Genomic DNA, 26626 nt, shown 5'->3' with positions numbered 1-26626 from the left:
TCGTTTTAGTATATTTAATATTCAGGGAGGTGAAGTGTCTGTCACGCTTTCTGCTCTGCCTTGCGCTCCGCGCCTAGGTTGGAAAACAGATTTGTTGAATGTATGTTGTCCCTCCCCACACCCCCCATAACCTAAGAGATAAGCACAACAGCTAACTGGGTGTGGAATCCAGCTTTCAGTTACTTCCCCAAAGTCACGGGGGAAGCTGGCTGGCGCAGTTCCAGCTGCACTCAATGGAACCACGGAGAGAGTGTTTCCCTTTTTTTTTTCAACGGTCAGGGCCTGGGCAGCTTTTGGCAGCCGTGGAAGACTCACGCTTTATTTCCCTGCTGCTTGCCAGCTGACTTTACTCAAAACTTCTTGGCTAGCAATCCTTGAAAGCATGTCGGTGGCTACCAAGAGCCATTTAAGGGGAAACAGATTAACAAAATGTCCATCTGAGGGGCAGGGGAGAATCCAGTTTTGTCTCCTCATAAACATTTACGTATCAAAACAGTAACCTGCAGTTAATTAAATATACATACTTCTAATTTGCTTCTTTTAACATGTTTCATAAGCTTTCCGAATTATAAATATAATCGTGGGGGGGGGGAACCCGTTAGAGTCAAGAAAAGTATACCATTTCTTTTCCTTTCTTGCCCAGGTTGACAGCAGTTAACAGTTTGTGTGAATAGAGTCAAATCCAGCTAGTTGTCTGGATTTCACGTTGCACTCTTCGGAGAATCATGTGACAAACATAAAAACAGAGCGCTCTGGAGATTGCAATCTTAACACGAACATTCCCAGAGTCAACGACTCAGAATCCTTCTGGATGGCCGCACCCACGTGTCCCGTTCATCCAAAACCAACTTGCACTTACTTTTTTCAACTGCTAAAGAGTAAGCGCTCCGTGGTCCAGAGCTCGAAATTCAATGGCTTCCCTTTTGGCTAACTCCATCTGATAGCCTTCTGGAAGGAGAAAAAAAAAAAAAGCAAACAGGTGTGGAGTGTTCATTTCTCAGAGTGATTCACTCCAGAGGGTCGATCAAAGGCCTCAGCGATAAGGCTGGCTAGCAGAGGTAGCTTCCTCTACGCCCCCCGGGGGGGGGGGGCGGGGAGGAGAGGAGGGGGCAGAGTGCGGTGTTCAGGGCGTGCCGGCCAGGACGGCCCACCCAGCCTTGCAAACTCGAGCAACTCCTCTGTCCGGTCTCGCCGGCTTTTCCCTAAGCCTCACCTAGGTATTCAGCGCTCAGGGGAGCATGCGGAGACGCTGGGTTAGGGGCGCGCGCGCGAGTGTGGGGGGATGTCGGCTAGCTGCGCCTAGCTCCTGAAGTTGCGGATTCCGCACCCAGAGCGCCCTTCATTTTGCATTCCTGGCTTCCTGAGACGCGAGTGGAACCACGTGGAAACCCCTATCTTTGGTGGCTTCGCAACCCAAAGATCCGAAGGGGCCAAACAAGCACTCTCACGCCTTGAGCACCTGGATGGCTTCAGGTGTTGGGTGCGTAGAGACTAAAGGTCAGGCCCACTTAGGTCCAGGTTTCCCTCTTCGCACCTCCCACGATGGAGCTCTTTCACCAACCACACGCCGGCCCTGGCCGGAAAAGACTCATCACAATCAAAATTCTCATCAAGCGCCGCGTAGATGGCACTGAGGGGCCCCCGTAGCTGAGTTTGGACTAGACTCTGGGTCTCATCAGGGATGGGGACTCGGTAGTTGCTGTTTTTCTGGGGGAGGCTACTTCCTCGGGGTGGGAGGTGGAGTACGCCTTTGGAGACCGGTCTCCCTAGAGTAGCCTTGGGTTTTCTAGGTGCAGTGAGGGGCGGAGAGCCTGGGAGGGTCCTGGGACGCGATTCCGGCGGGGCCAGGGCGCCGACTGGAGGGTGGGTACAAGTTCAGCCTTTCCCAAACTTGGGCCACCGGGCGGGAGCGCAGCCGTCCCGGCGGTGACGCGCTCGGTGGGGCGGCATCTGATTGGCCCGTCGAGCGGGGGCGGGGCCGGAGGGACGCGGCGGGCGGCGGCGGTGCAGGGAACCGCGGCCGGGAGTGAGGCGCAGCGGCCGCGGCGGCAACAAGTGCTGGAGCTGAAGGCTAGCCGGAGCCGCCCAGACCTCGCCGGGCCGCCCGTCCTCGCGTTGCGCATGGAGCGAGAGCGGCGGCGGTCGCGGGGCTGAGCCGCAGGCGCGGCTGGGACGTGGATGCGGCCGCGATCTCCCGCCCCGCCCCACCGAGCTGGAGCTGCCCCTGAACAAGGTAGGGCCGGGTGTGTGGGTACCGGCCCTGGGTCCCCGCCCGGTCGCCGCGGGCGCCCTGAGCTCCCGCTGCTCCTCTGTGGCTCCAGTGGTGTCTGCGCCTCTGCTCCTTCTGGTCCCTCTGACGCCCCGGTTTCCCCGTCTTCTCACCCTCACTTCTCTGGCCTCCGCACATCACTTCCCTGGCCTCTGCACCTCCGGGATCTCCTCGCCGGCCTCCTCTCCTCCTGCTGGGCTTCCCTCTCCTCCGGGTCCTTCCCCCCTCCTTCTCAGCCTCCTCATCTCCCCAGTCTCCGGGCCTCCACCTCCTTCCCGGCCTCTTTACCTGCACCCACAAGGAGGGAGCAGCGGCACCCTGGGCCGCACTGCACCCCGCACACGCGGGCCTGGGCGGCGGGGGAGCCTCGCGCACGGTGTGTTGCCCCGCCCGCCCGCGCACTGCGCCGGTCTCCCGTGCCGCAGGGGCAGATCAGGTGTTTGTGAGCAGCTGGTCGCCGATTTCCATCCCGCCCCCCCCCCCCCCGAACACACACCCCCGGCCAACCGCTGGCACTGTTACCTCCGGGTCCCCAAAGATTGGTTTCTGTGAAACTTCGGGAAAGCCTTTCGCTTTGACCTCTAAAAAAATATTCCACGCCGCCCGCGTTGAATGATTAACCAGACTCAGGACAGAGCTTGGGGTGCTGGCCCTGCGATTAGCAGGTGGGCGCACCTGCGGGGCGGGAACCCTTCTGAGGGCGTAACACCTAGCACTCGCCGAGGGTCCTCTGAGCTCCCGGGTCTTGCGTGGAAAGGAAGCCCAGGGGAGGCTCCTCCCTAGTGTCACGACGTGCGAGGTCATCTTGAAAAGTTATGTACATGTTTTGTAACCTGGGCTGGCTTGCAGGCTCGCTCCTGCCTCAAATACAGGGTGGCTGGTCTTTGCTTCCCAGCCTGCGCTGGTCACCTCAACACCCCCAACTTGGTAGACTGCTGGGAACGATTAAACCGGTTTTGCTGTAACCCTCCCCGATGCAAGCCGTGCTTTTCAGGTTTCGAAGCCAGTGTGTGAAGATGGGCATTTTGTGACAACAGATTCTATTAGCCTATGTGCCTCGGAAGGTGATGGGATGGTTAATGGGGAGGCCACTGGCCCTGGGGTGGAACAAGAGAGGCGGGGCCGCGGCCCAGCCCAGAGTGTGCTTCAAGGGGGTTCAGAATGCGCACTGGGGGCGGGGGCGGGGGCAGGCAGATCACTTATCCCCTGTCCTAGGCCGACTTCGGTTTCTTTTGAATAGAGATTATGAAACCTGGTGGAACCGGGAAGTTTTTACGCCCAGTCCGAGAGCTTTATTCTTGGTTAGGTTTTTAAGACCAAAGAGGTGTGCTGGAGCCCTGTAGAACTCGCCTGAGTAATTTCCACCCTTTCCAGAGCCGACGGATGTGTTTATCAGCAGATCTGCTCCGAACTCCTTTCTCAGCGCGGATGGAATACTGCTTTTCCCCTCGGGACTCAGCCTGTAGCTCTTAACTTAGTGTTTTTGTGTCGATGGCAAGTATAAAGAAATGCAGAATAAATGTAAGAGTCTCTTCATTAGTCTTGTTTCTACCACGTGCTGTTAAATGATGTTAGTTTTTTTTTTTCTATGAGCTTTGTTTCCCCTATTTAGTTTCGGGAAACGGGGTACTTGGTTTGTAAGACCCCTTTTTTTGTTTTTGTTTTTGTTTTTGTTTTTTGAGGACAAATAAGATGCTTAACCAAGAGATCACAACGAAGTTCCTGCTGGCCTCAGCTTTCCCTGGCCAAAAACCACCCATCAGTTGGGACCATTGAGATCTGTCTAGCCTAAAGTCACCCACAGAGCAGATTTTTAAGACCTAAGGGAGAGGTAGTCTTTGGGAAAAACAAGCAAAATTTGCTTATCAATTGCTTTTCCCTAAACCCGTTGCTTTTGAAGGCCTGGGCATCGAGATGGCTTATGGTTTTGAAGATATACTTGTTTAAAAAAAAAATCATTCAAAGCTGGACTTGTGGTGCATGCCTGTAATCCCAGCATTCAGAAGGCTGAGGGTTGGCGGATCACCGAGGTCAAAAGACCAGCTTGGGCTACAGAGAAACCTTGTCCTGGAATACCCCCCCCTCAAAAAAAATCATTTAGATTTCCCTAATTCTAACATACTACAGTTATCCTAAAAAGGCAAAGGAGGGACGGGTATTTTACTGTTGAGGTTCCAGTCTACTGTTTGCCCAAATGTGTGTGCATGTTTTTTAAGGCTTATATTAGGAAACAAGATCCAACAACCATTGCTCACCTTAAAATTCCGCTGGTTGGTTTAAAAGCTGGGATAATCTATGTTAGAATGCGTGGGGCTTTTTTTCAGACGATGAGGGATTAAGAGAAAGAAACTGCACTTGGCTACTGTCCTGTTTTTAAACCACAATGTAGGGCCAGGCATGGGGCCCACACCTCTAATCTCAGCACTTGGGAGGAAGGTAAGCAGATTTCTGAGTTCTAGGACAGCCAGGACTACATACAGAGACCTTATCTCAAAAACAAAGAGAAAATAACTCATAATTTAGGGTCTCTGCCTGACCTATCTTGACACACTGGGTGGTTGCTGTTAATTCATTCTAGCCAGTTTAATGAGCATAATATTTGACTCTTTGGGGATTTTTAAAACAGCCTTATTGGACACGTCTGTTCATTCTTCAAAACTTACTAAGTACAATTCATAAATGTGAGTTTTATAAGCAGGTCAGTATTTAGTAGTAATACAACCTATTATAATACGCAAATAATGGTACATAAACTACCAAAACTCAGAAATTATCGTAGAGGTCTTTTGGTCTTATGCAACTGCTTTGGGGTCAAAAAATCACTGTGGTCAGTTGTGTGGCTTTTTTTTTTTTTTTTTTTTTTTTTTTGGTGTGTATGGATTAAAGCAGGAATTAAGTGAGGCTTACTTCTTTTGAAAGCAATAAGTATTTCCTAACTACTTAACGGAAACCGTCCAGTAAAAGAGACAGCACATAAGCCCCGCCCAGCCCAGCCCAGCCTAGTCTGCCCTACCCCAGATGTAGCTCCATCCAGCTGTCTCTTTCTCCCTTCTGGAGTGGGCAGTTGCTGAATATAGTCAAATGGCGTGATGAATATATTCCTCTCTGGAGAGGCAATTACTGTTTGGATAAGAGGTGTGTGCATGTGTGGGGCGAGGTTTTTTGAGGATTGATGTAATGGTTTCATCATCACTTGCTGGCAGAGCCGCTTTGCCAGTCGGAACACAGCCTGGATGTGAAGCAGGAAGCCTTTACTGTTTCATTAGAGGGTTTGTTCCTGGTGCGGGTACTACCGGAAATGTTGCCCCTACTGTGAGGTTTTCACTTTTGTTGCCAGCTTTGTTTACTTGGCATAGCTTAATTATTGTAACAAAACCCAAACTTTCTGAGAGCCAGCATTTTTATCTGATTAAATTATAATGCATACTTTAACATTTATGAAAGGTTAGGTGCCCACATTTCCTTATATAAATGTAGGAAATTATTACAAAGTATTTCCTGTGTCTTTTTAGATAGTCTTTCCAGCAGAGTTTATTTATTTAGTTACTTTAATTCTGTGGGGAAATTTTCAGTAGTCAAGAAGTTGACACTGCAACTAGTGTGGTGGTACACGCCTTTAATCCCAGCACTAGGGGAGGCAGAGGCAGGCGGATCTCTGAGTTTCGAGGCCAGCCCGGTCTACAGCCAGGGAAAACTCTGTCTCAACAAACAAACAATCAAACCAAAAATAAATAAGTAAAAGTGATACTTGTCACATTCTGTGATATTTTCAACTGGGTGTACTTAGATTCTTCACTCTGATGAGATTAGGATGCATATTGCTTTAGTAGGCATTCTTTCCTTTTTTTTTTTTTTTTTTTTTAACCTTATTATTCAAAGTCATCGGTTCTAAGAGTATAGCAAGGCTCTCTGAGCTGGGATAAGGTAGTTTGATAGTTAGGAACATGAAGTTGTAGTCAGTTAGCTGAGGTTTTGTTTTTGTTAATGAGACATAGTGTGAAGGTTTATGTTTATGGTAAGAAATAGGAACTGTAGCTTCTTCATAAGGTTACTGTGCTCCTTTTAGAAGGTGCTCCCGCTGAAGGGTGAGGTCATCGGAGACGTCATCCACAGCGCTGTGTTGTAGATCGAGCTTACCTGGCCTCCAGTTAATTGCAGTCAGCCACAGCATTTGTAGTGTTTCATAAGCAGTGGGGTTTGAAATCCTGTTTTGCCACCAGCTCTGTGATCATGGGCAAGTTGCTTGGCCTCCCTGAACCTCCGTTTCTTCTCAGCATGAGATGCTAGGAAAATTAAAAGTGACACAGCTAAGGTACCTGGGCAGGCGAAGTACCTCAGTGGGTTTGGGGGTGCCTGCCATCAAGCCTGCCATCTGAGTTCAGTGCCTGGACCTCATGAGCATGGTGGAGGGAGAGAAACATCTCACACAGGCTGTCTTCTGATCTCGACTTCTGTGCCGTAGCGGCCGCTCACATGCATAATCTCATTCAAGCAAATTTAATAAACCAGTGACACTGTACCCAGGAACGTGATAGCTGAAGGAATTACATATTCACAGTTTAAGCGATGTCATCATCAAAGCTAATTTAGTCTTGTTTTGAGACAGGGTCTCAAATACCGTCTCTACCCTGGATGTCCTGGAACTCAACATGTAGGTCGGGCAGATCCTCAGTGGCATTTAGTTTAAATAAGATGCATTCTTAAAGTTGACCTCTTTGTGGGGTTTTTTTGGGGGGGGGCGGGGGGTTCCAGACAGGGTTTCTCTGTGTATCCTTGGCTGTCCTGGACTCACTTTGTAGACCAGGCTGGCCTCGAACTCACAGCAATCCGCCTGCCTCTGCCTCCCGAGTGCTGGGATTAAAGGCGTGGTGGGCCACCACGCCCAGCTTAAAGCTGACCTCTTGTCTTTCATTGATTTATCACTGAGGAGCTACATTAGACGCCTCACTGTTGGCACCTGCTCCGCGTGAGCTAGCTTGTAGAAGGTGAGGTGGTGGGAGCTCCTGAGGAGCCCTGACTAAGCGCCCGAGTGCTCAGACAGCACTTACCCCTTTGTGGGTGGTGAGCGAGTTATTTCAAAAGCGAGAGCATATTGCCAGTTTTAGTTGGGTGCTTCCTTCTGACCCTTTAAACCACTCTCAGGGCACCAGCTCACATGATTCCCTTGCGTGTTAATGGGCACTTCTCAGTCTTTAAATGCGACTTAGATCATACTTTTTTCCCCTAAAAGGATCTTTTTTTTACTTACATTTATTCAAGATATCTTAAAGGAAGTTGCCTTTGGTAGCACTGCAAGTTAAGGACAACTTTCTGTCGCCAACTTCATTTGTACCCCTTCTAGGAGCTCATCTCTGCTTTTCAGCTCTTCTAGAACGACCAGGAAAAGTGTATTGATGGATTAGGCGCCATTGGCACCTGTGGGTCTGTCTTAGAGGGCGCCTGACAGATACATCAAGTCTTTGAGAGGCTTGAGACCCTCTGAGACGCTGTGGCCTCTCCTGTGACTGACTTCTGCTCAGAGAAGTTGCCATGTTGTTCCTGGCAGTGCTTGAGAGGGGATGGTTGCTGGAGACCATTGTGTTTGCGGGTAGATTGTTATGGTGTGGGTCCTCTCTGCCCCCTTTGGGTCTGGAGAGGGCTGGTCAGCGGTGCTTCCTTAAGGCTACATTGGGAGCAGACAAGAAAGGCTTCCTGAGGGAAAGCGTCCTTGAGACGTCACTACGCGGGATAAACAAAAGGCACTTCAAGAGCAGGGAAAGCAGCCCGAGGGCTGAGGGCTTTGGAGGGTGCAGTAAGAGGCTCCAGCAGCCAAGGTCCGGGGACACCACCCTCGCCACACCTCAGCTTTGGGGAACAGGGGAAGGTGGCACAACCTTAGTGACCGTGCAGAGACAGTGGAGGGAGTGGAGAGGCACCGAATGCTCTTGCCCTTGTTGAAGAAGATGAGCTTGAGGCAGAGAGGTGGCTCAGAGGCCCGGTATCATGTGTGTCCCCATAGACAGTCTGCTTCCTGCTATCCATCCTGCACGTGTGTTCGTCCTCACAAGCTAGAGGGGGCTGTTAAAAACGGAAACGGCCGGAGGTCGCTTCTCTGTTCTGACTTCTGTCTCTGTTGCAATATTACTGGAAGCTCAGGTGCCTCCTGCTAGGACCATTTACCTTGTTCCTTTCTCCCCTCCCATTACTATCCTGGCCTTCAGCTCTTGTGTACCCACCCTTCCCCCTCCCCGCCCACCTCCCAGTGGTGTTAGTTCTGCCCTTCTCGCTTCGTTCCCCTCTGCTTACCATGTTTAACAGCCTCTGTCCGTTTTAGGAACTGCATGTTGTCATTTGTTGATTTGACCTCATTGGTCTTGGGGGTGGGGTGTGAGGTGGTCCAGTGTTAAAGTGTACATCTGGTTTGACAGAGATGAGAGGTGAAAAAAAAACCTGACTCATTGTGGGGTGGTAGGGGGTTGCCTCTGGAGACCCTCAGGAAGATGTGCAGGAAGGTGAACCAAGCCCAGGCAGATGTGATTGAGTAGAGTTTGGAGTGGTGTCTAGGAGGGTCCCAGGGACCAGAGTGCCTGCCCAGGGGCAAGGGGACTACCATTTGTCCCCATATTGAGGCCCCTGGCCAGCATCCAAGGCTGCCAAAGTCAGGAGAAAGAGGAGGTATTAGGGGAGAGTGGGGCTGAGGCCTTGACAAGAGTGTTGGGCCTGTAAGTCAGCAGATGTACTGGGAAGGGCCGAGCAGGGCTAGGAGCATGGCGGGAGAGCATGCCTGTGACCACCAGACAGACAGTGCAGAGATTGGGGTTGCTGTTTGGCCCAGACCCTCGGGGAGCAGTGTCTGCTGTTATAAGAGTGGGAGTCTGGGACAGTGGCCTTGGGCCAGGCCGCATGACCAGCCCAGTGGAGATTTATTGAAGGTGGTTTTGACTCTGGGGCTGATGAGAAGCATCTTGGTAACCATGGGAAATGGTTAAAGGCTGTGGTTCCTACCCCTCTGCACAAACTTGAATTTCTATACAGTTTTAGGGCTGTCAGGTAAGCACAATTTGAATCCCAGCGCTGGGAAGCAGAGGCTGGTGGATCTCTTGAGTTTGAAGCCCAGCCTGGTCTACTTTTTCCAGACTAGCCAAGGATATATAGTGAGACCCTGTCTTTAGATGCCCCGGAGCCACATTCACACACAGGTGGGTGAAGTGAATGTTCCAAGTCTGTGCTGTGAAGGTTCTCACGTTCTAGCAAGATCCTATGAGCCATGAACTAACTCCACACTTAACAGTTCAAGTTCAGGCTTTTAAGAGTTGTCCTTTGAGAGACTTGATACCCTATGAGCATATACAGGTCTGTCAAGCAAGGCCCATGATATTTAAAAATCAAATTATTTGAATTATTTGCCTTAACACTAAAAAGGATCAAAGCGCGTTTAGAAACAGATGCCACCCTCTGAATCCTTGAGCTCTGCAGTGGGGAAGTCAACTAAAGATAAAAAGAAAAGAACAGAAAATAATGATTCAACAATAAAAATAACACAAGTTACGGAAACACCATCACAGCTACTTCTGTAGCTCCTGCACTGTGTTGGTGCACCAGGCTCTGTGGGACAAGCTGGGTACTGACCATCTTAGAGAACCCTGGCCTCCTGGAGTTGCTCCCTGATGGGCACCAGTTGTGCCTTGTTCGCCTTGGTAGTTTTAAATGAGAGGCCACCATTTTACTATTCCTTGCCACATAAGGAATTAATTCTCTTCAAATGAACTTAAAATACCTCCCATGAGTACTATTTTTAACTGAATGTTTTCTTTTGAGTTTTTGTTCTCAAGGTTCTACTGGATCTTCTATTTAAAAAACAGAACAAAACAAACATCTCTTTATAATGGAACATTTCAAATCTAGTTTTGGGAAGCCTCGAGCAATCCTGCTGACCTTGCCCCACCCTGCTGGTATCCTGTCTGCAGTAGGCCCTAAGCAGAAAAGAGAGGCAAGTGTCCCTGAGTAGGGTAAGGCAGGTAAACTGCGCCAGGCCAGCCGTGGAGGATGGATGGCTGCAGCCCTGCAACCCTGTGGTTCCTATAGTCCGCGCTGGGATTGAGGACCCAGGTGTTAGGAATCACCTGTTAAAAGACGCTGGGTTTCCTGTCGGTTGCATGCTGTGCCAGTAGAGTGAATGAACGCTAATTCTTCCTGCCAAGCAGGCAGATCCATCACTACTTAGTCTCTCCTCTTTAAATATGGAGCCATTAGACTTGGTTGAATGACTGAGTGGTTTCTCCACCCCGCCTTTAAACAGGACATTGAGATGAAAGGCCAAAATGGCAACTATTTTTAGGGTTATGTTTTAAATCTATATGCTTTATTTTAATATTTAAACAACTTAGCTGAGACTGTGGCAGATCCCTCTCAGCGAGGAGTTGGAAATCGAGGCAGCATCCAAGAGGTTGGGGAGAAATCACAGATGGGGCCCAAGGGACCCACAGTGCAGGGTCGTATGTTACTAGGAGGTTCCTTACCATAGAGAAAAGGGGGCGCTGCAGAGGTTGCAGCATGCATGGGAAGAGAGCTGCCTGGCTCTTACTGGAGGGGTGCTGGGGGAGCACCCATCTTTCGGGGCTCTTGAGGTGGAGTGTACAGCCTGTCTCTCTCTGGCCTCGGAGAGAGGATGGGTGACACTGGGAAAGGAGAGCCTTCTGTCGAGGGTTTTCAGAGCGACACTTCTGGGTGGCTAGGGGGTCAGCTCCCCTTAGCCCTGCTACTCCATACTGCTCCGACCTAGGGGCAAAGGGCAGACAGCATTTAGATATCTAGTACCTGATGCCTCCCGCTTCTCACAGGGGAACCTCAGCCAAGTTTCAGATCTTAGGGGCCAGCTTCTCCCTACAGTGAGGAGGGAGGCATTGTAATGGTTCTCCTGGCTAATGTGTTCTGTGGGCCCTTGGTATACTGCAGGCTAGGAGGATCACTCTGACAGCGCCTGAGGACTCAAGTGTGCAACTAGTTTAAATTTCCCTACTTAGAGCAAACAAGGACTAAAGTTAATATATAATATACCAAGTAATGCGTTCCACCATCACTGTTTGTTTGTTTGTTTGTTTGTTTGTTTTGCCTGGCTAAGAATGAAACCCAAGGTCTGGGGCATGCTAGCCCAGTGCTCTGCCTCTCCGCTGCATCCCCAGGCTCTGCTGTGGTTTCCATGCACTTTCTGTTCCTACTGGGATCATAGGTGTGCACCACGGACAGCTGGGGTGTGTGTTGCCGAGGATCAAATCCAGGGCTTCTGGCAGCCCAGACAGGCTCCGATCAAGCCGAGCCACACCCGCAGTTCTTGCACATGGTTTTAGAAGAGTCCGGTTGCTGTCCTCTAAAAGACCGTGACGCAGTAAGTGCAGGAGCCCTGGAGTCTCAGACTGTGGTCTCTTGTTTCCCTTGGTGTCTTCTTCACAGTAACCAAGGACACGTTCTCTTTTGGGAAAATGTGTCACTACAAGCCTTCGTCCTAACAGCGGAGAAGTTGAGACTTCCCAAAGCAATTTATTAGGTTACTTAACATATACACAACGGATGTCATTGGTTTAAGTTTAAATGTTTACTGACGTTACAAAAGAGGATAATTATGGGACTGGAGAGATGGCTCAGTGGTCAAGAGCAGTGACTGCTCTTCCAAAGGTCCTGAGTTCGATTTCCCAGCAACCACATGGTGGCTCACAACCATCTATAGTGAGATCTGGTTCCCACGTCTGGCCTGCAGGCCTACATGCTGGCAGAATACTGTATAAATAATAAATAAATAAATATTTTTAAAAAATAGGATAATTATTAACGTGCTCAGTGCAGTCCCAACTTACAGTGTGCTCACAGTGCCCTCTGACTTAGAGGTTATGGCTTTTATTTTGGAAGGGAAGGCAATAAGCCTTTGTATTTGTAGAAAAGTTATGGAGATGTTCTCAAACTATATTTCACAGAGCACAGGAATTACCAAATATAATTCGGCAGGATTGAGGAAGATAGTTTGCCCGTAGAGGATCTGCTGAGGACACGTTAAATTTGTGTTGTTTGTTTGTTGTTCTGAGGCAGAGTCTCACTGGGTGACTCACATGTCTTCACTTGTCCTTCCAACTCCCCAAGTGATGGACGGACATGCAGGAGTGTGACATCATGTCTAGCCTTACGTAATTGAAAGTTTTATTTTTATTTTTTACTTAATCTCTCTCTGTGTGTGTGTGTGTGTGTGTGTGTGTGTGTCCGTCCATGCGTGTGCCCATTGAGGCCAGAAGGCTTTGGATTCCCTGGAGCCGGAGTTACAGGTGGTTCGAGCCTCTCTGTGTAGGTGCTGGGAACTGAACCTGGGTTCTTGGAAGAACGGCGGGTGTTCATAACCACTGAGCCACCTCTCTGTCCCTGATTTGGAAAATGTCTAGAAGATTTATTTAAAAGTGCATGCCTGCACATTTGCCCCTAGGAGCTGGTCTAACAGTTTACTTACACTTTTGACCCTGGCTGCTTTTACTTGCTTTTTAGTGGATGAATCTATGGAAATGGGATTGCCAACCCCCAGTTACCAGCTACCAAGATTACCAAGCCAAGACCAGTGTGCTGTTGATTGCCAGAAGCAATTACTCACTTTATATAATGGAATTCTGTTTCTAGTCCAGTACTGTAATCTATGCTTGTGCGATTTTAAAATTAATTTTTAATTCCCCCCCGTCTCTCTGGCCTGTGTTTGTTTATAGACCAATTTAATTGTGACTGGGTCCTGAGAGGTGTTTTCAGGTACCTCTACTGTTTTGAGGGTGGCTCTGGGTAACGTGGTCCTAGTAATAGTAAGTGAAGCGTTAAGGGGAAAAGGCATTAGACCTTACTGGAGAAGTGTGACGGGGGACTGGCAAGTAGCCAGCCAAGGACTAGGAGGGAAATTGTGGCCCGTGTGAAACTATCCAAGGATGATTGGCTCAGGCTGTGTCAGAGACTTGGTCAGAAAGAGTGCGCTTCCCCGTAAAGCTGTGAGAGGGTGGCTGTATCTGCTGGTTACCTCAGCACACCTGAGAGGTGCAACCCCGAGGACAAGGAGCCCAAGGTCATTCCCCAGGTGTAGGGAATTCAAGGCCACCCTGGTTTCCGACCCAATCTGAGTGACAACAGAAAAGTTTTCCTTTTATGCCCTACCATTGCCTCCTCCCCCACGCTACGCCCCCTGCCCCGCCCCCTGCCCCGCCCCCTGCTCCAGCCCCGCCCCACCTCTAGAGCCTGATGTGTTTCTTGTCCTCGTCCTCACATTTGTTGTCTGTGGAGTGCAGACTGACAAGAGATAAGAGTCCTGGTGTCTATTCAGACTTGTTATCACAGAGTGATAAGTCAGATAAATGTGCAGGAGATGCCAGAGGAAGAAGTAATAAAAAGCCATCTGAAAGTTGTGTGTGTGTGTGTGTGTGTGTGTGTGTGTGAGAGAGAGAGAGAGAGAGAGAGAGAGAGAGAGAGAGAGAGAGAGAGAGAGAGAGAGAGAGAGAGAGGTTCAAGACAAGGGATCTTTGAGAGTTTTGTTAATGAGCTAAAACTTGTAGACTGGAAAAAGACTTCATCTCACTGCAGGTTGACAGTGATGTGTTGGTCCTTCCTGTGGGTGATGTCAGCACCCTGAGGCTTTTGTCTCTCAGGACTTTGGTCCTCTTATATAAATGAGATGATAATCTATAAAGGTCTGTAAGGAAGTCTGTATGATTTCCTGGACTAGAAATTCGTTTCTCTTTGCAGCTGGGCTGTGAACCTGCGGGAATGCCCGCTTCTGTGTGTTATTGGAAAACCAAGTGAATGCAGTTGTGCCCGGTCCTGTTTCTCGTTGCCTTTTGTCACGGGCCGGTTGCTCTCAGGGCAGGGGAGACTGGGTTGTGGCCACACGGGTTCCCTCATGTCTGGCTCTGCTGCTGGAGGGAGCTGGAGGCTGAACGTTCTGCAGAAGGTTTGCAGGAACATGTTCGTGGCTGGGCTAGCTTAGGCCTTTGCCAATCTTTCATTCTTTAGTGTGAATAAGTAACTAACCAACAGTAACTCATGAGTCATAAAACACCAACGGGGATTCCACCATGACATGAGTGATGCCTGTTACCTGACCTCAGTCCAGCGATTGATACCCAGTTGGCTTTTTGCTAGATGTTATGTTGTTTTTAACTTGATTTTTTTTTTTTTTTTTTACACAGACGTCTCAGTCCTTGGATTGGTTTTGTTTTTTGTTTTTTTTGTTTTTTTTTTTTGTTTTTTTTTTTAGAGTTGTTTATCCTTTTCAAATATCAACAAATGCCGTGATTAAAAGCTGCTTTTCATGAGAGAATCTTGCCCTCTTTGATGTTGCCGGTAGTAGACAGTACAGGAGCACAGACTCTGGGTTGGGTTCAAAGGTCAAAGTTCAACTCCACTGGGACTAGCTCTCTGTCCTCAACCTGATTGCTTCACATTTGGGAGCTGGCTTTGAAAACGAAATCACACGTGAACATCCCGATAGAACAATGGGCCAAGGACAGAGTAGGGAACTTAGGAAAGAAACCAGCCCCACCCCAGAAGATGGTAAGTGAAAAAAAAACAGAGACCTGGTCGTGTCTAGTGACATTAAGGACAGTGTTCAAAATCAGTGGGTGACCTTGTGTGCTTGGGTGTACAGTGACCGAGGTCAGTGTGACCTCCCCCTGGTGGGTGTGGCCACACTACCTCCCTCGCTAAATGACTTCAGAAGTATGTGTCCTCTTGCCATTTTCCTGAAATATGGCAAAAGATAAGTGGCTCGTTGTCACTTTTCCAGTTAGGGGGGCATCCGAAGAGCCCATGCCATGCTGTTGGTAAGCAGCTGGTGAGACAGAGGAACTGTGTCTCTAGGCAGGTGTGTGCGGAGCTGGGCGGACACTTTAAACCACCTGTGCCTCAGCGAACCCCAAAGCCAACTGCGTCTGTATTCACCATAGACCTTCTAGTTGGAGGCCTTTGTTTTCTCTTTACCTCACGTTGTATGTGATGCAGCCGATCAGCTTTCATTTTTAAGCAGAGGTGTGAAAGAAAACATGGTCCTGTAATCTGTCTGGCAGCCCAGCCGAAGCATCTGTCAGGTTAACCAGCAGCAGCAGCAGCAGCAGGTCTAACGAGGAGAGCCTATGCATGGAGCCACCAGCTCCTACCCACTCTGACCTAGTGGCTCCAGAGTCCGGCTGTCCCCAGGTGCTTTGTGTTCCCACCCCAGTTCTTGTCCACCCTTCCCCCTGCCCCGCCCCCCAATGCTTCTAAAGTAGCCTTGCTATACAACCCCCTGCTGCCAGTTAAAGCTGTGGTATTTATCCACTCTGCTAATTCACTGTGCCCGGACTCTTGTTCGGTGGCCTCCCCCGAACTGCAGGTTCAAGGAACGAAGGGTATTGTTAGCGATGCCTCTGGGTTGATGGTACAGAGACTGTGAGCTAGTACTGGTTCATTGGTTACTTACTGCTTCTCTGCTGCACATGAACCTGCTGTTGTCTGACCTCTGCAAACGGACCTGGGCCCGTTAGTTATAAGTTTATTAGTTGATGGTTCTCGTTGGCTGGTAAGGTGGAGAGGTTTTCTTTCCTGGGCTCTTGTCTGTGAGTGGCGAGTGTGTGGTTCTCTTTCTAGAATATGGGTTGCTTCTCTCACCTTCCCTGGTGCCAGGGCACCGTTTCCCTCAGAACCTGGCAGTGGGTTGTTCTTACTGTGGTAGCATAGTGAAGCTTACAAGTCTGCACCCAACCCTCAGCCTGCATGTGCACACACCTGGGCCCTGTGGGGCTGCCTGTCTAGTGAGATAGCCAGGAAAGCTTGGCCCAGAGCCATACTGCGCTGGCCTGGTCACCTGTAGTGACTTAGCAGTCTCTGGAAGAAGAAAGGCCTCTTCGGGGAACGCTGTGAGATTTCCTCTCAAACCTGACACTGACCACTATTTCTGAAGCCCAGATCCCCTAACTCCGTAAGTCTTTGCTTCCTGTTGCTCCTCAGTGCATAATACTAGAGGCAGATTTATGAAATGTACAGACTTCGTGGAACTCACCAGCCCATGTGTAAGTGACTTTTCCAGTACCTTCTTCAGACAAGGTCGTATGTATTGAATCGGTCCAGTTTCTACTTTATAGTCACTGTTTCTGTGACCTTGTCGGAGGCTGAACCACGGTGCCTCTGAGGCAGCGTCTTGGTGTGTAATATGGCAACGGAGCCCTTGCCTGGAGCAGATGTCTGTCTGTGTGTAGGCCACCCTGACCAGGAGAGGAAGGGGAGCTGGTGTTATTTAGGTGGGAGTCCTGAGCTCCAGCTCAGGAGGGCGGGGACTGGAGTCATGCCTTAACCTTGTGGCACCTGTAGGGGACCCATCAGCTTGGGAGCTGGGCATTGGAGCAAGTAGTGAGCTTTGGGTTCTTGGGGGTGCGTATGGGTGCAGGGCTCAGCTGAAAGGAGATGAGATGACAGCGAGAACAAATGACAAAATGGAGGGAGGAACCCAGGACGTGACTTGGGCTTGGAGAGAGAGAGAGAGAGAGAGAGAGAGAGAGAGAGAGAGAGAGAGAGAGAGACAGAGAGAGAGAGAGAAAGAGAGACAGAGAGAGAGGGAAAGAGAGAGAGACACACACAGAGAGAGGGAGAGGGAAAGAGAGAGAGAGGGAGAGAGAGAGACAGAGAGATAGAGACACACACACACACACACACACACACACACACACACACACAGAGAGAGAGAGAGAGAGAGAGGGAAAAGAAGCAGAGAAAGAAATAATTCTGGGGTTTTCCCCTGGTGCCCAGAACCAGAGAAACTGTCTGTTAGACATTTTGAAACTATCCAAAGCTAGTTTCAGGAGTTAGAAGTGATAAACCATGTGTCCTCCTTTTGGAGGGTTCAGTGGGTGGATGAAAATGTATTAGTCAGTGAAGAACAATTTGGTGCCAGAAGCAGGAGCCATGGAGGAGGGCTGTTGGATGACATGCGTGACAGAGAGTAAGCTGGCAGGTAGATTGTATCAGTCCCATGTGCACATGAGGAAACGGGGCTTGAGAGGTCAAGTAAATAGTAGGTTAGCTTTGATTATCCGACGGAAGACATCAGACTGGTTTTCGGCCTGATTGAAGGTCTAGACGGTTTCTATCTGTTAGCCCTGGTTTTATGTTTTTGTTTTCCCTTTTTGGGAGGGGGGGTGGGCATGGGAGTATTTTTGTTTTTGAGACAAGGTTTCTCAGTGTAGCCCTGGCTGTCCTGAAACTCATTCTGTAGACCAGGCTGACCTCAAATTCAGCTAACTGCCAGCATCTGCCTCCTGAGTGCTGGGTTTAAAGGTGTGCGCCACAACCTATTGGCACGAGCCCCGTTTTTAAATTACATAACCTTTCCACTGAGGACTGTACAATTTTCTCCAGCTTCATTAAAGCCTGGGCAGGTGACCTCTGCTGTTTGTTTTTCTCCTTTTCTGAATGGCCTGCATACATTTATTTGAAGGATGCATACAGAGGTGGATTGATGTTTTGTTCCTGGTGCTGAAGATGGAACTCAGGGCCTCTCGAATGCTGGGCAAGATGCTCTGCACAAGATAGATCCTAGCTTAGCCCTGTGACTAATTTTATTTCAATGATAAATTCCATTTGCGCCAATTAGCCATAATGGGCTCTAGAGGAGGGTATGTGAGGATCAGAACATGGCCCGCCAGACACTTTGATCTGTACTTCTGCCTGTGGGGACATGTGGCAGACTTCACTGGAAACGCTCTTCCCTTTTAAGTTTGGACAAGGAGGGGAAAACTAGTAACTAGGGGACCCAGCTCCTTAGACTCAGCCTGTCGTTGCTCCATGGCTGGTCGACAGAAAGCACTGGCAGCCGCGCTTCCCTGACCTGGTGCCAAGGGGACTCTTAGGGTTCCCCTGCCCAGCCTTGGCAAGAACCTAGCCAGGAATGGCCCAGACCGTCTGGTCCCGCTGATCGCCCGCCCTGGTAATCTGCCATCTGCTATTTTGCTGGAAGCTGTTCCTCCTCATAGAACCGCTTAGCTGCAAGGGGTGTGTGTGTGTGTGTGTGTGTGTGTGTGTGTGTGTGTGTGTGTGCGCGCACACACACACACACAAGACCTAGGAAAGGCGGGCAAGGAGCAGGCTGCAGAGGGGAGCTTGGGAGGTGAAGGTGTTAGGAAAGCAGGTTCCCAGCACAGTGGGGCACAGGAGCATGCAGTGCCTACTGTTAGGCTAGGGCAGCAGGGGTGGCCTTGCTTCTCTCCTGTTCTCTGAGATTGGTTGGATTTGAGCAGCAGTGAGCCAGGCTCCATTTAGAGGCCTCTAACTCACTCTCCCGTTTACAGCTGTAAGCTTGGCTTCTAGCCTTGCCTTAGTGAGATTGAGTTGGGTTGTCTGGTCACCTTTATTTTATTAGAAAGGTCACACCTTTCTTTTACTTCTAAAGTGTGTCGCCAAGGTTTCTGTTGCTGTGGCAAATTGTGTGCTAAGTGGACTTGAAAGTGGAAGAGATTTATTTGTCCCATGCTTCTGGTCCATGGTCATTTTGTCACATTGCATTTGGGCCTGTGGTGGCCCAACACCTCCTGGTGGGGCATGCAGCTGAGGGAACTAGTCACCGAGTGACAGTGAGGAAGTGAGTTGAAGAAAGGAATAGATTGGGCCTCAGTTTCCCAGCTTCCTTCCACTAGGGCATCTCTGTGGGAGTGTCAGGGGCAGGGACCAGGCCTTTGCCGGGCATTTAAGGCCCAAGCCCCATAGCACCTTGGTACTAGGGGCAGCACATCCTGATGCCGGCAGGTTTGACTTGGATGTGTTGCTAGTGCTGTCCCTGGTTGGCTGTTGTTGGGTATCTACCTACTATGGCTGAGATCCTTGAAAGAAGGTCATGGCTCAGCGAGGGCAGGTTTCATGGTCCCCCTGGTCGCTGTCAAGTGTCTGCTGGCCAGTAGCTTGCTTAAGTCTTTTCAGAACTGGAAGAGACCTCTTAGCAGCAACACACTTCAGTGGCTTCCAGTGTCCTGTCAGCCTTGAAGGACGGGGTCTGGGTGGCCTGTGTGTGTGTAGCTGCAGAGCCTTTTCTTTGCTCCTGGCTGCAATTAAACTGACTGGGTGTGGTAGTGTGCAGGTCTCCTGTGAGGCGGGGAGGCTGTAGGCCAGGATTGCACAGCTGCTGGTTAGTAAGTACATCAGGAAAAGGCTAAAACTGGTGACTTTTGACAACCCTGTTTTGTGGTGTGTGGGAAAAAGAAACTAAGAATCAAAGTCAAGAAAGAAACAGAGGAACTGAGCCCCAGTGGCTGGGTCTCTGAGGTCCCGGAGAAAGCTGAGGGCGATGCTAGTGGCCTCATGATGTGGTAACCCTCCCCGGATCTCCAGGGCAAGTCTGCCCTTGCTCAAATCCTGACTCAACCTTAGCCAAGAACTGGGGAAACTTCTGTCATTTATGAGAGATGGCCAGCCTACGATACATTTTACCAGAATAATCCAATAAATGTTACTATTCCTACCTGCCTCTTGCATCGGATTTTTTTTTAGCTTATGGAACTTTTGTGGGTCAAAATGTTTTAAGTCTAATTTTTTAAATAATTAAATACTTAATGTTAATAATGAGGTGAAATAGTTGAAAGTTATTCTAAGAAGATTGGCCACTGAAAACAAGACCGGTGCTCCTTAAGTCCTTTCATCAGTGACCCTTCACCCACTTACATGGAATCCCAGCTCAGCCATTCAGCAGCTGCGTGATCTTGGGCGGGCCTAGTCACTTCCGGTGCTCAGGGTGCTCGTGGCAGGCGAGGGGAAGAGCATTTAGCGTAGCTGGGTAGGATTGCCAGCTCCAGGTGCCAACGGCCGTCGTCATACTTTACTTCTGTGTTTGAGAGCCTTTCTAAAAAGCGGCACGGCACTTGGAGCTAGGTGTAACCAACCTGGGTCCCAGCCTGGTTGGGATGTGGGCGGAGCCTTGGGAGGCGGTGGGGACGGGCTCTAGGGTGGGTGGGAGCCAAGCTTCGGGGCTCCCTGTGGTCACCGGATAAGAATGGCAGAAGGGCGGCAGTAAGGCACCTTCCTCAGTCTTGCGGTGGGTGTTCCTGTCCCAGAAGCCGTTAGCTTTAGAGTTTTGTAATTATCTTTTGAGTGTTCACATAGCTTAAGCAGAGCGAATATTGTTTGGTAATCGCTTTCTTGCCCCAGGATCGCCTTTCGAAATATTTTAGTTGCAAAATAAATAAGGATATTTTTTTTTGTTTTTGTTTTTGTTTGGGTTGTTGTTGTTGTTGTTGTTGTTTTGTTTTTTTAAAGTCAGCTGCAGTGTTGTAGAAGTCTGAAAAGTGTCTGTTTCTTAGCAGGGTGGTGGTGGTGCACACCTTTAATCCGAGCACTTGGAGGCAGAGTTCAAGGCCAGCCTGGTCTATACGGAGAGTTTCAAGACTACACAGAGAAACCTGTGTGGGAATCTGAAAAGTGCCCGTCCCTATGGGAAGAGATGAAAAAAATTAAGAAGTTGGTGTTTGCATATAGGAGTTTTCTTTAAAATTCTGGGCCTCGTAGTGTGGGGTTATGCCATCTTTTCTAGCCTTGGTGTAAGGATTTCTTACATTCTTTTTAAGCAGTGTAACTTCCTGAAGGCGGGGAGGGGGCGCAGGAAACCACAAAAAAACAGGGCTTTATGTCTTTAGTGGGGATTACTTAACTGCTTAAGAAGCTTTCCCCACTGTTTTTTGTTGGTTTGTTTGTTTTTTTTATGGGATTTTTGCCTTATTCCCTTCTGTGAGCTTCACTTCCTGTCAGGGTCTCAAAGCAAAGTTCTCATACAAGAGTCAGTGTCAAGGTCACGAGTGAGAGATGACCTCTGACCCCGGGGGGGAAGTGCAGCTGGGAGTCCAGGGTTTCTCATCGCTCTGCTCAGGTGACTTAGGAAGGGTTCCTCCAAGCCTTTGGGGACTTAGGGTCTTCTGAGGAAGGCTGGCATTTCCTGAAGGGACCGGAAAGGAGCTTTTTCAGCTCTCCTGTTTCCCTTTCTTTGAAGGCTCTGGGCCACAGATATGTGTACACTGGACTCCAGGCCTCCAACCTTTTCATTCTTGAGCCAGCCCCCCAAAAACCAGGCCACTAGGGACCTGGGTCGGGATGAGGCTGTACAAGTTGAGAAAAGAATACGTTCAGAGAGCCCCACTCTAGGGTAGCTCCGCGGGACTCTTGGGAATATTCAGCACCCATACCTAGTTTTTCACTCCTAAAATGGCATCCCGTGAGCTTGGCCAGGGGGTAGGGTAACCCACATGACAGCTCCCTGGGCACCATGAATACACATAGGCAAGCACTCACACATGTAAAATAAGAGTAAAGGATGTTGAGTTTAATTTTTACATAACTGTGTTTGTTTCTCTTAGCTTATTTCTTAACCCAGCGGCTACCACGCAAATGATTGAGACTCTAATACAAGGCTTCACAGCACAATCTGAGCAGTTTCAGGCTGTTCTTAACCCTTTGTGCTATTTTGTCTTACTCTCAGCAAACAGCCCAGGCATATTTGCACTTTGTAGCTTTTCTCCGGCTCCAGCTCTCTCCTGAACTTTCCTCACCTTCTCCCTCTCTCTGTTGATTCTTCCCTAAGTGCCCCCCTGCCCCCTGGCAGGAAGTCCAGCCCTATTCTTTCCCCCTTTGGCTGTAAACTGCTTTATTGACATAACAGAAAGACAATTGTGGAGCAGAGTTTGCACAACATTTAGACAGAAATTCAGAATTTAAATTACACAATAGCCTTATGCCTACAAAACGAATGGGAACCATTTACTTTTTAAAAGTATCGTTTGAAAGGACTGAGTTGGGTTTGGTGGCACATCTCTGTGACCCCCGCCCTTGGGAGGTGGAGACAGCAAGACTGGAAATTAAAGGTTGTATTTGGTTACACAGTAAGGTTGAAGCCAGTTTTAGATACGTATAACCTTATTTCTAAAAAACAGTCAAACTTTAAAGTACCTGTAATTTTTTAAATTAAATGATTAATTTGTCATCTGGATCAGATACTGGCAAGATTTTGTAAGATTTACTTAACCAACGCAGTTGGCCTGAGAAGGCTATGAGCAGTTAGTGTTCAGGCTGTGACAGGGCAGTGTCCCTTCCTGCTGGCTCAGGTTGGGATCTGGAAAATGTGTACAGAGATAGGGCAGGCTGCCTAGTTAAAGCATGTCACTTTCTCACATGCAGCACCCTCTTAGATGTGCAGTGGCTTAGGGGGAATGCGAGGTTAAAACAAAATGATTTAAAATGAAAAGGCCCAAACACTCAGCAAGGATCTCATGCCCTTGAGCTCTGGGATTGGGGCCCAAACAGTGTGGCAAGACCCTGCCTCCTAAAAACAAACTACCCAAGACAAAACCCTGTGGCTTATTGAGTTCCCCTTGGTGTCTGTGGAGGTTTTGGGTTCCAGGATCCCCACTGATACCAGAAGTCACAGATGCTCAAGTCCTTTGAAATGATGCATTTGCATATAATCCAGCACATTCCCTCAGAGGTACATGTTGGTTTGTTGTTTGAGAGTCTTTTGTAGCTCAGGCTGGCTTTTAACTTACCAGGTAGCCAAGGCTGACTTTGAACTCCCAGGCTCCTTGCTTACCCTCTAAGTACTGGAATAGAGGTGCACACCACTGCTCCAGGCTTCCGCTGGTGTGCGCTGATATCCCTCCTTTACTTACAAGGCGCCCGTCGCTGTAGACACTATGCAATAGTAGTTGTGTTGTGCTGCATTAAGAAAGTATGGCAGAGGAGCAAGTCTGCAGTGTTTGCTTGGTACAGGCAGGCTTGTTTTATATTTTTATTTTTATTTTTTGGTGTGTGTGTGTGTGTGTACGCACACGTGCATCTTGATCTGCATGCATGCATACCATGTGGGTGCTTAGTGCCTGAGAAGGTGCGAAAATGGCTTGAGCTCACTCAGACCTGTAATTATGATGGTTGTGAGCTGACACGTGGGGGCTAGGAGCTAAACTTGGGGCCTCTTCAGGAGCAGCAAGGGCTGTTAACTGCCCAGCAGTCTCTAGCCTCTCTTGTGTCTTGGCTCTGTGGTTATGGAGGACTTCGCTGTGTCTGACAGTTGTCAGTACAAACTTCTAGATAGTTACCGGAGATGCAAAGTGGCCTTGAGTCCCTGTGACCTGAACTGGCCACAGTGGACGCTTTCCAGCGGTCTCAGCACGACAGATCCCTTTTTCACGTTGGGACTCTGCTAGAAGCTAATGAACCTAAAACAATCCACTAGTTTTTATTTTATTTACATTGTTAGGTTAGGAAAAGTTGAGTCTGCATTTTTAGAGAAATGACAAATTCAGAGAGAGCGACACGACACTGTACATAGTGTAATGTGTAATGTAGAGCGATGTTATATGTACGGGTGCATATTGGATCACAGGGTTAAAATCCATTGTGAGTTATAGGCGAGGTAGTTTGCACAGCACTGATTTGTATGTATCTTCAGCAAAGCGGTTGTGCAATCACAAGATTGTTTATTTAGTGATGCTTGCTTCTGCACTCCCAGTGTCCAAAATAACCATTGCTTACATGGTGAGTGCAGTGGGCCAGGCACGATTTCAAAAGCTTTGTATATAAAAATTCCACATTTTGTACAACTATTCTGTAGATGGAGAACTGGAGATTTAATTTGAGCCAGAATGGGTGAGCCGGTAGTCCTTATTCTAAAACATTCTTCACAAGAAGATTAAAAAAATAATAAAGAACGGGTCTCGCCGCGTAGTTTTAGAAATAAAGGCATGCTTCACCACGCTCAGGAAAGATTAAAAATAAAAAACGGCCTAAAGTGTACGTGGGAATGAAATCCATAGCTAACTGATATGCTTTCCTCCCCCTTCCATTCCAGATATGAGACATGAGTGTTGGACGTCGAAGAGTAAAGTTGTTGGGGGTCCTGATGATGGTAAATGTCTTCATTTATTTACTTGTGGAAGTCTCCAAAAACAGTAGTCAAGAAAAAAATGGCAAGGGGGGAGTGATAATCCCCAAAGAGAAGTTCTGGAAGCTCTCCAGCCCGCCGCGGGCCTACTGGAACAGGGAGCAGGGGAAGCTGAACAGGTGGTACAACCCCATCCTCAACAGGCTGGCCAACCAGACGGGCGACCTGGACGCCGCTCCCAACGCGAGCCATCTCAACTACTGCGAACCGGACTCTGCGGTCATGACAGCCGTGGCCGATTTTAATAGTCTGCCGGACAGATTTAAAGACTTCCTCTTGTATTTGAGATGCCGGAACTACTCGCTGCTTATAGATCAGCCGAAGAAATGCGCGAAGAAGCCCTTCCTGCTGCTGGCGATTAAATCCCTCATCCCTCACTTCGCCAGGAGGCAAGCGATTCGGGAGTCTTGGGGCAGAGAAACCAACGTGGGGAACCAGACCGTGGTGAGAGTCTTCCTGTTGGGCAAGACACCCCCCGAGGACAACCACCCTGACCTTTCAGACATGCTCAAGTTTGAGAGCGAGAAGCACCGGGACATCCTCATGTGGAACTACAGGGACACGTTCTTCAACCTGTCTCTGAAGGAAGTGCTCTTCCTCAGGTGGGTGAGCACTTCCTGTCCCGATGCGGAGTTCGTCTTCAAGGGCGACGACGATGTGTTTGTGAACACCCATCACATCCTGAATTACTTGAACAGCTTATCCAAGAGCAAAGCCAAAGATCTGTTTATAGGTGATGTGATCCACAACGCCGGGCCCCATCGGGATAAGAAACTCAAGTACTACATCCCGGAAGTCTTCTACACGGGGGTCTACCCGCCGTATGCGGGGGGCGGGGGGTTCCTGTATTCCGGCCCCCTGGCCCTGCGGCTGTACGGCGTGACCGACCGGGTCCACCTCTACCCCATCGATGATGTTTATACTGGCATGTGCCTTCAGAAACTGGGCCTTGTTCCAGAGAAACACAAAGGCTTCAGGACATTCGATATCGAAGAGAAGAATAAAAAGAATATTTGTTCATATGTAGACCTAATGTTAGTGCATAGCAGGAAACCTCAGGAGATGATTGATATCTGGTCTCAGTTGCAAAGCCCTAATTTAAAATGCTGAAATCTATAGTGCGCTACATTTCACAGAGGGCCTGGCCCGGCTAGTTCCCACGTCGCGCTTTCACGGTAGGTGAAAAGGCCCTCAGCCTTCCTGAGTAGGTCGCCCCGGGGCCTCCAAGCCCTCAGCCCCACAGCTTGCGCGGAGGGATAGCTGAACATAGACCACTGTGGCAGGATGGCTGGTTCTGTCCTTCCGTCCTTCCTCTGGCTGCCGGTCCTCAGTTTCCAATTTGTTTTCCTGCTCCTCCAAAATCATGTGACCTTGAAGGTCTTTTTTTTTCCCCCCCCTCTTTGTACTCGGTCTACTCCTGTACCCATTACAATGATGGCCCCCCCCATACACCAGGTGTTTATAAACCTATTGGCTTTTTAAGATTTTTTTGTAGGACATGACCTGGCTTTTTTGCGAGATGGAATTATATTTATTTTCATAAGATTCTGATGGGTTTTTAGAAGCTGTCTAGAAAGTGGACTGACGTCAGACCTCCCTTGTCACCCCAACAGTATTGGCCTTGTTACTAGGACCCGTTACTTTACACAAGGAAAGCCATGCAGCACGCACAGTTCATCCCATCTGGATTTTCTCTTCCTTGTGTTTGGCTTCCCGGGTGGCATCATGGTAGTTAACCTAATTTTAGTATTTTGAAACCATGAGCGGGATGGCTTGTGGATATTCAGCCAGGGAATCACTTGCGGCTTTTGAACTTAAAACGAGAAGATAGACTTTGCAGGCATTTTCGTAAGCGGCTTGTCGGTTTCGAACTCCTGGATCCTGTTCTTGCCATATTGTCACGTGTTGCTTAGATAACGTTCCTCTGGGTAGTTGACGCTTCCCCGTCTCTGTGTAGAAGTGCCTGTGTTTTTATTTATTGTTCAGATCAAAGACCAAAACATTTTCTTAAAAAAATATTTTGTGTAATATTTTATTTGTATACAGTGTTGTTGGTGAAATATTTAACTAGAGCATGAGATTTTATTTTATTTTTTTTCCTCATTTTTTAAATTAGCTCTTTGAGAATTTCATACAATGTGTTTTGATTACGTTCACCTCCTCCCAGATCCAGCCCACCCCCCCAGCATGATGTTTTAAATGTTCAGCTGTAATATACGTTAAATAAAGTTAACTGTTATTTTTTAATTTTAAAATCTGGATGGGGGTGTGTGTGAACTGCTAGGACGGATGAAGTTCTGCCAAATTACTACTCATGGCCTCTGTCCTGTACCACGCTCTCTGGAAATATTTTTGTGTTTTAGATGGTTCTCATCTGTGCTACTGGGGACTGGGGGAAAAAGTGGAAATAAAGTGACTGTATTTTTTAATCA

At 48.8% G+C, this 26626-nt stretch overlaps 1 protein-coding gene and 1 long non-coding RNA gene across 4 annotated transcripts; one reads left to right on the top strand and one right to left on the bottom strand.

Moving 5' to 3' along the window:
* Positions 1-2692, bottom strand: LOC311606955. The gene is made up of 2 exons (XR_014782474.1): positions 2558-2692; positions 1-1573 (listed from the first exon to the last, which is right to left on the bottom strand). It is a non-coding gene; the product is annotated as an uncharacterized lncRNA (long non-coding RNA).
* B3GNT2 (UDP-GlcNAc:betaGal beta-1,3-N-acetylglucosaminyltransferase 2) lies at positions 1981-26626 on the top strand. 3 transcript variants are annotated; one of them, XM_084798392.1, is made up of 2 exons: positions 1981-2233; positions 24102-26626. In XM_084798392.1, exon 2 carries the CDS (start codon positions 24111-24113, stop codon positions 25302-25304), a length of 1194 nt encoding a protein of 397 aa, XP_084654518.1. In that variant the 5' UTR covers positions 1981-2233; positions 24102-24110; the 3' UTR covers positions 25305-26626. The 3 variants fall into 3 exon arrangements, with proteins under 3 accessions (XP_084654518.1, XP_084654519.1, XP_084654520.1); XM_084798393.1 differs by lacking the exon at positions 1981-2233 and adding an exon at positions 16123-16211; XM_084798394.1 differs by lacking the exon at positions 1981-2233 and adding an exon at positions 20288-20306.

Source organism: Acomys minous (genome assembly GCF_964271855.1).
Source record: "Acomys minous genome assembly, chromosome: 10".
NCBI lineage: Eukaryota > Metazoa > Chordata > Mammalia > Rodentia > Muridae > Acomys > Acomys minous.
The sequence above is the reverse complement of the archived record's forward strand: the minus strand, read 5'-3'. Positions and strand labels throughout refer to the sequence as shown.